The sequence below is a fragment of the Neolamprologus multifasciatus genome, chromosome 12 (assembly GCF_963576455.1).
Source record: "Neolamprologus multifasciatus chromosome 12, fNeoMul1.2, whole genome shotgun sequence".
Classification (NCBI taxonomy): Eukaryota; Metazoa; Chordata; class Actinopteri; order Cichliformes; family Cichlidae; genus Neolamprologus; species Neolamprologus multifasciatus.
In genome coordinates, this window is record NC_140450.1 from 27,000,451 (window position 1) to 27,014,472 (window position 14,022).

Here is a 14,022-nt window from a genome sequence, read left to right on the forward strand (position 1 = left end):
TGTGTTTCTCAAATATATTTTTGGTTTGACATCTATAATGCATTCAGTCCAGACACAGAGAACAGTTCCACTTCAGCAGCCTGCACCAGAGGGGAGCCGGGCGAAGCTCGAGCTCAAGCCTTCGACCCGCTCGCCCTCTTTAGCCGCGTTACATTCCCAGAAGCTCGGCAGAACAATAGAAAAACTATCTTACACCAAAAAATAATCGTGAAATAAAATACAAAACTTTTCTTCTTTTATCAAGGGTGATAGTTTACAATTATTCACTTGTACGCTTTCTTTGAAAAATTATGTTTTAGACTTTCAAGAAACATAATCAGTAAATAACTTTCTTTAACATCTTGTATAGAAAACAAAACAATCTTTAAAAAACATTCTGTTGTCTTCCTCTGAGTTAAGCTAGATTGTGACAAATTTACCAAAATGGTTTCAATGGAAAGGCATCGGGATTAGAGAGTCCTCCTCGGGACGCGTCAAAGATCGGGAAAGATCACGAAAAGTGCTTCTCGAGCTTAAGAGTTGACCGCTGAAAGCCAAAACATGTCGGAAAGATACTTGGATTTTGATACGTACCAAAAAAAAAGAAAGAAAGAAAGAAAAAAAGCTAATTTCCAATAACCCCTTCCCATATGAGTACAGATCAATGCTGGTGACATGGAGGTCCATCCTGGTAAGAACTGTTCCTCTTAGCTACAAATGCACATGAAAGGAAAGAAAGAAAAAAATAGTACAAGGAATACAGTGAGTACAAAAATAGCGCAAAGTTAAGTGCAAACTGAAAAACATCCCGAATGTTAAGTGTAAACATTTTCAACCTGCTACATGTCATGAGGCCGTGTGGCTCGTTGGCTCCACGGGCGAACATCAAACGCAGCCGATTGTTCTTGTGTCCTTTGAAATATTTCGTGTAGCAATGCATTGTGTCCTGGAGATGAACGTCTCATGCCCAAGTAAACTATCAGAGTGGAGGACAGCAGGTGCATGCTGCTGAGCGCCCATCCAGACCGAGGCGCCTCAGTTCAGTGGGCTCGTGAGACGACTGGAAAGCTGCAGCTTGGCGATATAGTTAGCACACAACATACGAGAAGATGCATAAACACGGGACTGGCTCGCTTTAAAGGCTGATTTTTTTTTCCTTTTCCCCCAAAGTTGTCACAGGAGAGCTCAAAAAGCTAAAGAGTGATATGCATAAATGGCACATTACAGAGATGCTGTGAGACGAAAGCCATCATTGTCTGTCATATACATCATCACCAGAGCAACACTGCGACATGACAGCCGATGAGAATACTGCAGTGGGAGTGCGGGGTTTTTTGTTTTGCAATGCACGTGAGGGGACAAGAGCATCAACACAGACAGCTGCAGAGGTATGAACATCCTGTTTTTTTTGTTTTTGCTTTTAAGAATAGGGGGAAGTGAAGTTTGGCAAAGTCAGCCTGGATGTGTCATGAGTTCAGAGGCCTTCCGAGGCTCAGATGTCCATGTAGTCGTCCTCCTCGTCCGACTCGCTCTCCAGAGACGACTCCTGGCTGGATGTCTCCTGCACCTCCAGTGCCGGCTGGGTCAGAGTGTCCTTTTTGACTGTGGCTGCGGACTGGGACGACAGGATGACGTTCTGTACAGGAGCAGACAGCAGGGGTCACTGTTGAGTGCTGAGACAACAGAGAGCCGTATGCGTGGTAATTGAGAGTGCTTACCTTAAGTCTCTGTTTGGTTTCCTCTGAGATGCTGCCTTTGGGGGAGAGAAGCGTGGGGGTCGGAGGCGTTACTGTGATTTCTGGCGGGAACTTGGTAACGGTGGAAGGGATGAAAAGCTTTGGCATGTTGGGCGGGACTCGGGAGCGGATTCGGCTGGGGTCTGGAAGCTTCGACTGGTCATTGCTGGCATACTGCTGCTGGTCTGAGAGAAAGAGTGTGGAAGAAAAAGAAAGAAGGCGTGCACAGTCACTAACGGTGCTGTTATGTGCATTATCTGTTGAATCCAATCTACGCATGTTTTTGTAAGACACTTTGATTCTTAGGTAATGACCTGGGCAAGGTTGTGTTGTGCTACATGTGGCAGTTTCCCCCTGAAACCAGCCTGCTGCTGATTCCTGCCCCTGCTGGGACACAGTGGCGAGTTTCATCTGCTGGCAAAGGTGCGACTCCTGCTGTCGGTACAAAAGTCCCTCTGCAGGCTCCTCCCGCTCCTCTGCGAGCAACAAATAACATGTTAGGGATCGATTCGACCCAACAAAATACTTTGCAAGTGTGCAAAAACTGTGCTTTAAAGTTACAAAACAAAACAAATAAATCCGTGTATAAAAAGATTAAATATTTCAGCAAATTGTAAAATGTCAGCTTTTATAGCAAATCAACTGGACACTGACAAGAAACATTTCTTTTCAGAATGGTTTCCAATGCTTTTGATTTAAAGTTGCGTACCATTTCACTTTCTCTCTGCTTTCCTTCTTTAGCACGATTAGAGGCTACACACACACACACACACACACACACACACACACACACACACACACACACACACAGAAATGTGTTTTTGACTAGGGGTCCCATGAAAGTCATCAGGACTTTCACAAGTGACTGATTGTCGCCGATGAATGAGGGGATTATTTTGTAATAAATCTCCTTATATTTGGTATTTATTAGCAGACAATTGACAGTAACAAGTTTCCCTTTGATTGGGACCTCACAGCCTCATTCATTAGACAAGCGTTTGTAATGAATGCAGGAACAGTGCTGCTAACACTAACTGCAAAAATTCCCCCTGCAGCTCAGACACGGACACAAATATGAAAACAAAAATTATCTAATACGTTTTCAGTCTTCACCCATAATGTTGCCTAGGAAACCGTTACATAACACACATCAGTGCAGTGCTGCTTCATACCGACCAGTGTGTGTTTGCACGCACATGCAAACACACTTTTGCATGTGTTTTCAGACTTCAAAGGTCATGCAAGTTTAGGAAATGGACATGAAGCTATACAACTTCATAATATGCAGCTCCTGGTTACGCTCTCGCTAAATGAATGATGAATGCAATTCAATAAGTAATAATAATAATCACCAGTGTGTCACGGCAAGAGATATTTGTACTTCAAGGACAATTTCTAATTCTCACACTAATGAGTCCATGTGAAGTTCTGTTTAGGTGTGAAAGTCATGAAATGGACCCAAAAACCAAGATAAATATTGACATGTTGGGGAGCTGCCAGTTCCCAGCAATGGTCGCCTGAAGTTGCCTTATATTGTAAGACCAAAAAAACCAAAAGAAATAAGAAAAAAATAACATAATAAATAATAACTCCACTCTACAATATTAGTGTGTGTGTGTGTGTGTGTGGGGGGGGGGGGGGGGGGGGGTGCTGTGGGGAAGAACAGGAAGAGACCTCCTGTAGAAGCAGGTTCAGGGAGGGGCAGCCATCTGCTGCAAATGGTTGGACAATGATGGGAAGCAATGTTCATCAAAATGCCAGGCATGACAGAGAGACGAGACACACAAAGAACCCTGATCTGAAATCTGTGATGGTGGTAGAAGTGTAATACCCGGTATTCTGAGACTTAATTCACCTTTATTAGTCAAACATAAAAAACTAGTAAACTGCAAGTTGCCTTTGTCTTTTTATATTTCCGTTAATGCGTTCATGGTTAAGAAAATATAACTCCTACTGTGAGTTGGTTTGGCCACATGTGTTTTCTTCTCTGTACACAGAAACACATGAAAGATTCACTGGTTCTAAGCTGCCTGCAGGTGTGAATGTGAGTGTGAATAATAGTCCTGTGACTGACTGGCAGCCTCCTTCACTACCGCCTGGTTAACAGCTAAAGAATGATCAAATGTTTCATTCATGTCTGTCAATGCAACTTAAACATCCCTATGTGTATTCATTTTCTGAAAATGTGAATGAGTTCCAACTCGCAGTATCCATGTCTGTTATTCTACCTGTGTAGTGACCCTGAGGGAGCTTGCCCCTTGAAAATAAAAGGTTCGTTTAAACTACCTTTCTGTGTCTCAAGAGTAGAAACAGGTAAGAAAGGCAAAAGAAAAAAAAACAAAAAAAAAACTTAGTCAACAACATCATGACCGTCGTCAAATGATTATTCTAACTAACTGATGCTAAATCTACTGACCACAAAGAAAAGGTTCACACACTAAATTTGCATACTACAGATTCAAGCTCTCAGCCTTTAGAAATGTCAGTTCTACTCATCCTAAAAACCTAAAGAGGAAAGAATGACATGTTTTGATAGCAAACACGAGATAAGCTGAATATTCATTATGAGATCTGCGGTGATTAAGCCAAAGCCTTCGAGGAGCTCACGTAGGCACACAGAGTCACAATCTGGAGGATGTGAATTTCTCAAACTCTTGTTGGTGGACTGACAAAACCCAAAAGGCAAAACATAACCAGGCCAGAGCTTGCTGTTATGTAACTGAGCTGCTGAAACCCACAGGCGCCCTCTGCTGGTCACATGGACACAGGCACTGTAGGATCATTAGAAACTGGAGCTCCACTTAAAGCAGCAGAATTTAATGGAAAAACTGCATCGAATTCTGTCTGCAGAATCAGAGGACGTCGCAACATTTGATGTGTGTGGGAGGAGGCTGCTGTACCTGTCTGTGGCAGGAAGGCCATGGCTGCAGCAGAGTGGCTGGCTCCTCTCCTGTGCTGTGGCTGATCGTGGAAGCCTGAGGTCTGAGGTCTGGGCAGCTTGCTCAGGGGCTCGTACACCACCTTGGCTTGGCTGTCCTGGGTGGACAGCGGGTGGCAGGTGGAGTGGCTGACCAGGACGGGCGTCGGTAGGGAGGCAGGGAAGAAGAGGTCTCGTTGCTCCTTTGTGTACTTAGGTGTGGTCGGGGCATCGCTCGAAGCCTGCTGAAGACAGAAAAAACAAAAAAAGACAAAGCAGCGTTCATGAGGAGGTGTGACTGACCTTGGCTAACCACCCCCTGCACCGGCAGACTTCTGAGTACTGTACATCCTCTCCCCTTGAGACAGATCTGCTGCGAGACTCAGAGAAGCAGAGTCGATATTTCTGCACTTTTCAAACACACATCAGCCGTGCTAGTTTTGCCTCTTTCACACAACAAGTAATGAATCCTTTACAGAGTTTTGATGCCGCTCCTCGGGGTTTCACGGGCTCGCAGCACTTGCCCGCTGGACTGTGTGTTGGGTTATGGTGAGCTCAGATCTGAGCCACTTTGGTGGATGTCCTTTTGAGGACCACTTATAAACACAAGAGCTGCACAAACAACCTATGACAACAGCCGCCCTGCTCCCACAGCCGCTGTCATGGCAACACAGAGGAGCACAGTTAAAAGGAATGAATACACCTTCTCCTCTAGTTTTTATATCTAAATGGATAAAAAGTTGGATGAAAAACAGCTTTTCTAAGCACATGACACACAAGATGCTCGGTCTATTGTGCAAACCGAGCCAAAATGTGAGACATTCAGGAATGAATTCATTTCATATTGACTAGAAGGCTAAACCGACATGTACAGCATTAATTATGCAGGGATGGAAAAGAGGCAAATATGACTTCATACTTGCAAAAGAACCTGTGAAAGCTAAACCGCATCTGCTACAGCTCTGTTAAGACATCTAGGGTCATAGTGTATATTCTGTCATGACAAGTGGCCTTTGACAGATATAGTACGTTAGCTCAAGAAAATTTGGCAATAACAGAGCTCTCGTCCCAGTTCTCCCTGGGTGTCTGCAGGGAGATGAAGTCAAATTGTGTTCGACTTCACAGCTGCGTGCAGTGAAGCTTCCCATGGGATTCACACAGCAGAGAACAGGCAAAATTAAACAAGCAGAGTAGCCTTCCCAAAGCTTGGAGAGCAAAAGATCCTCCAGCCCAACGCAGAGCAGCACAGTAGCTTCAAGCAAGCAAGCATTAGCTCCGTAGCCGGCTTTGATGATTCATATCTCATGAATTAAACATCCCCAATAGAGACACCAACAAGTCAGCTGGACTGTGCACTTAGAAAAACATTAGATTGCAGCACGTAGCATGAAGCCAGTATTCAGGGTTGAGCGTTCCCGTGTGGTCGAGGTCCAACAATGAACCGAAAGACTGTTCTCCGTCATCACAGATCGGGCTGTCGATCAGATTAGAGCCGCGGCAGATCTTTCCAACACAGCGGAAACAAACTTTTTCCATTAAACTGCCCTCCAAAAATGAAGCAATACTGGCATTTCACTGTGAAATGGTAAATGGTAAATGGACTGATTCTTATATAGCGCTTTTCTACTCTCCCGGAGTACTCAAAGCGCTCTATACAACATGCCACATTCACCCAGTCACACCCATTCTCACAAGCACTTTATCTGTACTTAGTGCTTTTTTCTAACTACATTCACACACATTCATACTCCGATGGACGCATCGGAGAGCAACTTGGGGTTAGTATCTTGCCCAAGGATACTTGGCATGCAGACTGGAGGAGCCTGGGATCGAACCTCCAACCTTCCGATCAGTAGGTGACCTGCTCTACCTCCTGAGCTACAGCCACCCCGAAGCAAACACAACATATTTACTGAAGTAAACCCATAATGTTCCAGCTCAAATACAGGAGTTTTTAATAAAATACCTCCACCAATTCAGTGTTATCCTTACTTAACTTATCCTGGGCTTTTGTATAGCCCCTCAGTTCACATTCACCAGTTGACAGCAAATTGTATGGACTCCTCCAGTGAAAACAAGACAGAGGACAACACAGCTGATTTTCCAGCTCAGCACTCAAAGGACTCGCTCCCTCTCCCTCCCCCTCCCCCTCTATTTGTGGGGGCTTGAAGGAAATGTGTGAATCTGCAAGCGGCAGGGAAAAAAAAAAATTCCTCAAGCTACGATCTACATTACCCACCACATACAAATGTAAGCAAATGCAAACCACGACAGGCGATGGTGCCACAATAATTACACATTAACAGCAGTTAGATAAGACTACAGAATGAGCTTTGATGTAGAAAAGCACCCTCCGTTTTTCACATCCTGGGCATGCAAGGACACTCACCAGTGCATACAGGCCACCTATCAGAGTAATTCACTGATTTTCCTGGCTCACAATGGGCCTTTGGGCAGATGACTATGCACATAGTAAAGGCAATACGTCTGTATTAGCTTATATGGGAAAAAAACTGAGAAGGTGGTTAAAAAAATAAATTACAATGCTGGTGATTTTCCTTTGGCTCCGGCAGTCAGGCGGCATGACTGTGTCTTGTTAAGAATCCATGTATGAGCTGTTAAGTATTAGTCATCCAATATAAATGATCATAATGAAATAAAGTGGTCAAATTTTAATTCTTTTTGAGTGTGGATGCATCTGGGTTTAGGCTTCTGCAACCGTAATAATGGCATTATTTAGACATCATTTCAATTTTCTCACATTTAAATTATTCTAAACTGAAATAACATAAGTCAGCATACAGTCCCCGAAGTAAGCTAAAGGCTCTTTACAGCGTTTTTTCTACTCCTGGCTCTGTGTGATGTCAGTGAAATTGAATTTCTGTGGCATGATGTTTATGAAGTGCAGCAAATCAGAAATAAAAATGTCTTAAAAGGACATTGGTCTTAAAGGGAGAGGATCAGATGGTGAACTGAGGTGGCTGCACAAAGGCCCAGTATAAGTTAAATAAGGAATTCACTTCTTTATGCATATTATAATTAGCCTCTTTAAGGTAAAAAGAAGATAAACAAAATAATGTGAAATTAAATACATGTAGATAAAAACAAAAATATAATTTACTGCTACTAATTAACAACTGTAGTTTTTACACATGGCATCTTCCAGCTCTCTGCAATCATCTATGAGTCAAGCGTCGCGTGGAAAGTAGACAAACGAATGAAAAGACCAAGATGAACAAAAGGAATCATGCAGAAAATAAGATGGTGCGATCGCTGAACTGGGGGAAAAAAACACAGATTTATTTTGCTTACAACTGTGGTACACATGAGCCTGAAGTTCAGGGAACATCACCGTGACAACAGGATGTGGGCAGAGAGACCCTTGATGACTGTGTGGGCAGGAGGAGGGATGAGAGGAAGGGGGGGGGGGGGGGGGGGTAGACACTGATCCAGAGCGAGGCAGAGCAAGTAATGATTCGATGAGGAATCCGTGTACTGGAGACAAAACTGAGATAACGTGCTTAGGCACTAGCTGATTGTCTGCGATTACACAGACACTAAGTATTTACTTGTTTCTTTCACTTTACCTTAAAAAATGAAAGACATATGCATATTGCCTGTGCAAATAAACAACCTGAATATCAGTGCCACGCTGAAAATGATGACAAGTTTGGCAGCGACTGAGTGAGGCTGAAGGGACAACAGGGAGCATTCACACCACGCTTTGGGCTATATTTAGCACTGGCAGGCAGGAGCAGGTTAGACTTGAAGTCTGGGAATTACCAAGTTAGTCATCACTTTAGCACATTTTACTACAGATGCTGCACACTTAACCCCACACATAACACAGAACATATATTATAACAAGTGCTATTATGAGCTAAATCAGCAGACATGTAACACTAGAATTAAACTTGCTGGATTCGCCAGATGGGCGAGCTAGACGATTGCAGTTTATCAGACATTTCTGGTGTCCTGTTAATTTGTTTTGAAAGAAAACCTTAAAATTTGTGTTTTGCTATGCAACGCACATCTCAGGATTTTTCTTTTTTTTGCATCATCTTTAATAATGAAGAAATAGACCCATAGTTAAGCACGTGCTACAGGGAGCTACACCACAAGGATGAGGGAAAATGTGAAGGTGTGGGTGTAGCAGAAAGGTGGCAGATGAACATGCTGAGTTACAAAGGTTTACCTGTCTTTGGGCAGAAGTGGCCAACTGTATCTGACAGAACTTCACAGCCTGGTCCAGAGCCACATCCTCATCAACCTGAGACAGGAGAAAAGGCAAAATGAGGATTTTAGAGCAGAGGAACGCAGTGCATCTACAGATAATCAGATTCCACAATGTCAACTTGTTCACATACGTTTCCGTGCAGTATAAACACAGAAGCAATGATTATAGCACCACAAATTCATCAGATTTCTCAAGTGACCTGTCCCGAGAAACATACCGTGTTAATTAATCCTCATACACCAACGCCAAACCGACACCAACTTAATCTGATTCTGAGCCAGCACGATTTTTTCTCTCCTCAGCTTTCGCATCTGATCATTAGCACAAGTAAAGAAAGGCGTAGTTCAGCTGGTGGATGTGTGGGAGTTGGCAAGCTTAGCTAGAGAACAACACAGCACACTCGAAGCTGAAGTAGGCAGCCAGGTTTTGGCATCTTCGGGGGCACAAATTGGATAATAACCTTTCAGCATATTGTAACTCAAGTACTCTGAGAAAGATCTAGAATCTACCACTGATTGTTTTCAGGATTGTTTTGGAAAATGAAACCCCGATTGGAGAATTTAGGCAATCACAGGTCTTTGTTGTCCAAATGTTTTCCAGTTTATAGGCAAGTGTTTAAGGTCCTCCGTGACTGCGAGACATAGTTGTCTGTATGAGTTAAGCAGACAACTTCTACCCAGAGGAGTGGGCGTAAGGCCTGTGAGAGGACAAATATTTAGGGGGACTTTATTTTTCCTCTATCGAATTTTTGTCTGTGGCAGCTTTAACAGCTGCGTGAGCATGTTTACAGCGACGTTCGCTGTCTGCAGCAATTCAGGGACCCCCAAAGGGAGGGAATTTACAGCATCCTCAATCAAGTTTTCAAACTGCTTATTGTAGAAAGAGACTGAGTCAAGCTTCAACATGTCACAGAGGACAGCCCTCTGCTTTCATCTCTAGCTCTCTGCAAACTCTTTACTTGTTGAACTTCCTCCCCACGAAAACACAAGGATGCATGTGTGTGCATGCTTATTTGCCAGTTAAAACTTCTCAAAAATCCCTTATGTTTAAATTTCAACAAATAATCTGAAATAAAACTATCAATATCCTGCAGTTAGATCTAATTTACAACAAGGTTAATTTTATTAATGCAACCCCCCCCCCCAAAAAAAACCCCAAAAACAAACAAAAGACCAACAACCACAAAACAAAACAAAAAATATCTGACAGTTATGGAGGACCAGCACCACTTTCTAGAGAACTGTAATGGCATCATTAACAGACAGTGTTTGCAAACAATTGAGAGCATTTGAACAGATTCTGAACCAACGCAATGTTCACATGATGATGCGCATTTGAGGATCTTTTTTGAGGTAACAATGAGCAATCATTATTCTCTACTCATCAAGCTAAAATACTTTGATGACAGGAAATGCTCAATCTACATACACACTTAGTGGGTTTTTGTTTTAACACCTCAGCAGAGAGGTTAGAGACTGAAAAATGTCTTGAGTGTGATATGCAGCACTGCTGACATAAACAAATGAAAAAAATCAAAAGGTACAGATTTAAAATATAACCATGTGCAGATGTGTTTTGGGGGGAAAAAAGAAAAGAGAAAACAAAGCATTTGCAGTTTGTGTAAGTAGGTACACAACTACAAGATGGCTTTGGTATATGTCCAGGCTTATTAATTGCGTGATTTAGTGACAGGAAACATGTTGCGTCTGGCTCTGGCTTTTAGGTACGGCTCTGAGAAAATTATTCTCTAAGCTGTTTCTTAAAGAGCACAGGAAAAAGAATCTTGCTGCAAAGCTAAGCGCCCAGAAAAACCAACCAAACGATGCAGACAGTAAACCACTCCATTCAATTTCTTATCTCATTCTTGCTGTATTTTCAAAGTTTATATTTTTCCAATGGGAACCACATGGCTATTCTATTTTAACTATCTTAACATAATTCATTAAAAGAAGACTTCTGTTTCTAGAAATATCCTACAAAGTTTCTATTTCTGTGTATGCACTTTGTCACGGCACACTTTGCATCAGTTGTGCTGGCAGTGTAAAAACAATCTTTCACTATCAATTATACTTTGATGGCAAAAACTAGCCGGGGCTGACATGAGAAAACAATTTGCTTTTCAGTGCAGAACCTGATATCAATATATATCAATGTGAAAAGTTAAGAGGCCAATCACAGGAATTCATAAAGTGAAATGTAGTGATAAATTTCACTGTATCTTTAAATCAGCAGTGACTGAGTCAAAGTGGTTTTTGCATGCTTTAGAGATGGATATATATAGCATGAGAGAGAGACAAGCGAAAGAGAGAAAATATGGCTATTCCTATTTAAAAATACCAAACTACATTTAGAGTTAGCAATCTATTTTAGAAATAACAGCAAAAGGACGGGAGACACCGAGGTTGAATTTGGGTTACTCAGAGTAAAAACAACCACACCTTGAGCTGTATTTGCTGCAGAGCTCGAAAACTCAAAGTGGGAAAGTCCCTGATTGTCAGTAGGAGTACTGTTACTAATTCAGTTAGAAAAGGGGTTTCCCGAGTCCAAATTATTTTAGGAGGATTCTCATTAAGAATGCATGACTTTGCAAAATATCATTTTAAAAAAATGCAGTGCGGTTATTGCAACAATAATGTTACACATTGTACAGTGAAGACATGGTGTGGCACATCTGCAAGAGGTTTACCTGTTTTATGAGCATATAAGTCTCTGACATTATCTTTTCAATGCGCCCCAGGTCGTAGGTCATGACTTTCTGGCCTTGTTGCCACACTCTGTAGGCATCAAGCAGGAGGGTTTTTCCAGACTCTACATCCTCTAGAAGTTTCCTCTTCCTGTTTGGCTTTCGTAGTAACCCCTGATCAGTCCCGCTCGCTGCCACGGTGATTTTGGGTGCTGAGGCTTGAAGCTGCTGCTGTCTGGAACTGATACTTAGCTCCTCCAGAGAGAGTTCTGGTGTCCGGCTGATGTCAGTGACTTTCTGCTGAGGCTCAGTGCCACTCACTGAGGTCTCAGCCTGTGTTTGGGTGCCCTGAGAATCTGTGGCATTAGAGGGTTTCCTCCAGTGGCAGATGTCCAGGTCCATGGGTTCTGCAGGCCCTGCTTTATGCTCCTCATTCCCAGGAGTCTCTGCCTTCCCAGGGTAGCCCTCCTGAACCTTACTCCCTTTATCTATTGACGGTAGTGGTGCTGGGGTGAGTTGCGCCTGGGAGGCTTCTCTTGGACCTGGATCAGTAGCACAGGCGCCCTCTGTGAGACCAGGCTTCTTAGGCACGGCGTGTTTGCTGTCATCTGAACTGGGCTTGTTGGATGTGTCTGTTGTGGTCATCTCCCCCATGGAGGGCGCAGGCGCTTTCTGAAGCTGCTCAGACACCTGAAAAAGAACAGAACCTGTCAAAACATGAAGTAGGTGCATGCCAGATGTGTAAAACACTGAGTGGCTCTCGGCCGTGCATGTGTACAGTGGGCTGTAGTAGTCTTACCCCAGTGAGACTGTTCAGATTGTCCTCCAGGACTTTTACAGTTAGGAAAAATGCTCTCTTGGCCAAAACCTGGCGATCAACATCCCGTAAATACTTCCTTCAGAAAGAAGCAATAGAGATGTCATGGAACGAATAAAAGACACATGACAGAATTAACATCATCACACAGAACGTGGTGCTTACTTTCCCTGGTCAGGGGTTCTCTGCAGCATGAAAGAGACTTTCAGCAGAGTATCGTGATCCTTGAGCTGAGACAGCACCTCCAGCAAGAGGACAATGGATCGGTTCATATGAGATGCAAAACTACCCGGGCGATCAATCTCATCTACTGGAATACGCCAGATGCCCTGGACAGGACAAGGAGAAAACAAAGGAAAATGCACAGTTAGGTTTGACTATTTTACTCATCATTGTTGCTAGCAGTTGGAGTAGGAACAGTCAAAAGAGACAGTGTAGTTACCCAAGAGTATTTCAAACTTCCCAGTGAAGCCAAATGATCTCCAGCAGCTCAAACGAAAGTTACCGCTCAATATCCCAACAGTCCAATTTATAAAATTCTGAAAGTTTGCGTTTTTATAAATGCTCTCTGCTGCTATTCTAAGTTCTCAGAGGCATGTGGAGGGCATGACACAACGAAAACAATTAACGGGGACACGTGGAAAAGCTGAAAGGAAAGAAGGTAGTGGGGAAAGCAAGAAAAATTAATGTGACTGAAACACATGGCAAGAAAGCCCTAATGAGGGGATGGAAAGGCTGCAGGAGAGATCTAGCGGTCTAGCTTGCCATGTAGGAGATATTAAGGGAGAGGGGGGCTTTCTCTCTGGGTGCACATGATGGGCAGTCTCATTAGTGCTCAGTTCTGTCCAAGCAATGAAACAGACCAACAGACTAGCTGCCAACAAACACCATCCTCTTTTTTCCTCCCCCCCTTCTTTTTTGTTTTTTTTTTTAAATGGAGAAGTCCACCTTTTCAGTGAGCACATGTCCACCCAGCAGGTAAACTGATGAGAGGATCTGCACTCTGAAGCTACTGATGCGAGTGCAGATGGTGGCCTAGGCAGCACACAGGCTTCAGTTGCAAAGCACATGGCACATAGTACAGTTACAGACTCAGTGTGTGTTTGTGTGTGTGTGTGTGTGTGTGTGTGTGTGTGTGTGTGTGTGAGTGAGTGAGTGAGTGAGTGAGTGAGTGAGTGAGTGAGTGAGTGAGTGAGAGAGAGAGAAAGAAATAAAGATGACCATATCAGGATGGAACAAAAACAAATGAGATGGCTCTATCAGCTGCTGGAGGCATGGGGAGCATGGCACTCCTCCTAACAGACCGCTCCAGATTGTCAGATGACATTTTCAAATCCACCGGAGAGGAACAAAGCAGGAGAGATAAACCTATCAAAACAAAATCCATGCTTGAAGATGCACCTAGAGCCTTTTAACCTAGAAAATTAAATGAAATGCAAATGAATCCCAGAAAACCTGATACATGTTGTTTTTAAGCATTCCTAATTTCTGTTAGTATTTTTGTTGTACATAGGAATCTTTTTGGACTGTTTTTTAAGCAACTTCCGTGATGATAATTCAAAAAACAAAAAACAAAAAAACAGGTCAGGAAAGAAATCCCACGAACATTGCTCAAATGTCTGCACAAAGACAAGAAGATTTATTTATGATGTC

The 14,022-nt window shown here is 43.0% G+C and overlaps 1 protein-coding gene across 9 annotated transcripts in view; it reads right to left on the reverse strand.

The window, feature by feature from the left end:
- Positions 1-14,022, reverse strand: part of cabin1 (calcineurin binding protein 1) — a 38,950-nt gene continuing 24,928 nt past the window's right edge. For 4 of the 9 annotated variants that reach the window (XM_085180236.1, XM_085180235.1, XM_085180234.1 and 1 more), the window contains 8 exons: positions 12,535-12,698; positions 12,352-12,448; positions 11,556-12,242; positions 8,828-8,902; positions 4,616-4,877; positions 2,030-2,191; positions 1,698-1,900; positions 1-1,615 (listed from right to left, as the gene is read on the reverse strand). In XM_085180236.1, the coding sequence (XP_085036362.1) occupies positions 1,472-1,615; positions 1,698-1,900; positions 2,030-2,191; positions 4,616-4,877; positions 8,828-8,902; positions 11,556-12,242; positions 12,352-12,448; positions 12,535-12,698 (1,794 nt within the window). In that variant the 3' untranslated portion in view covers positions 1-1,471. Of the gene's footprint in view, positions 1,616-1,697; positions 1,901-2,029; positions 2,192-4,603; positions 6,817-8,827; positions 8,903-11,555; positions 12,243-12,351; positions 12,449-12,534; positions 12,699-14,022 lie in introns of those variants that run through there. The other 5 variants (XM_085180233.1, XR_014877202.1, XR_014877203.1 and 2 more) reach the window with 5 other exon arrangements.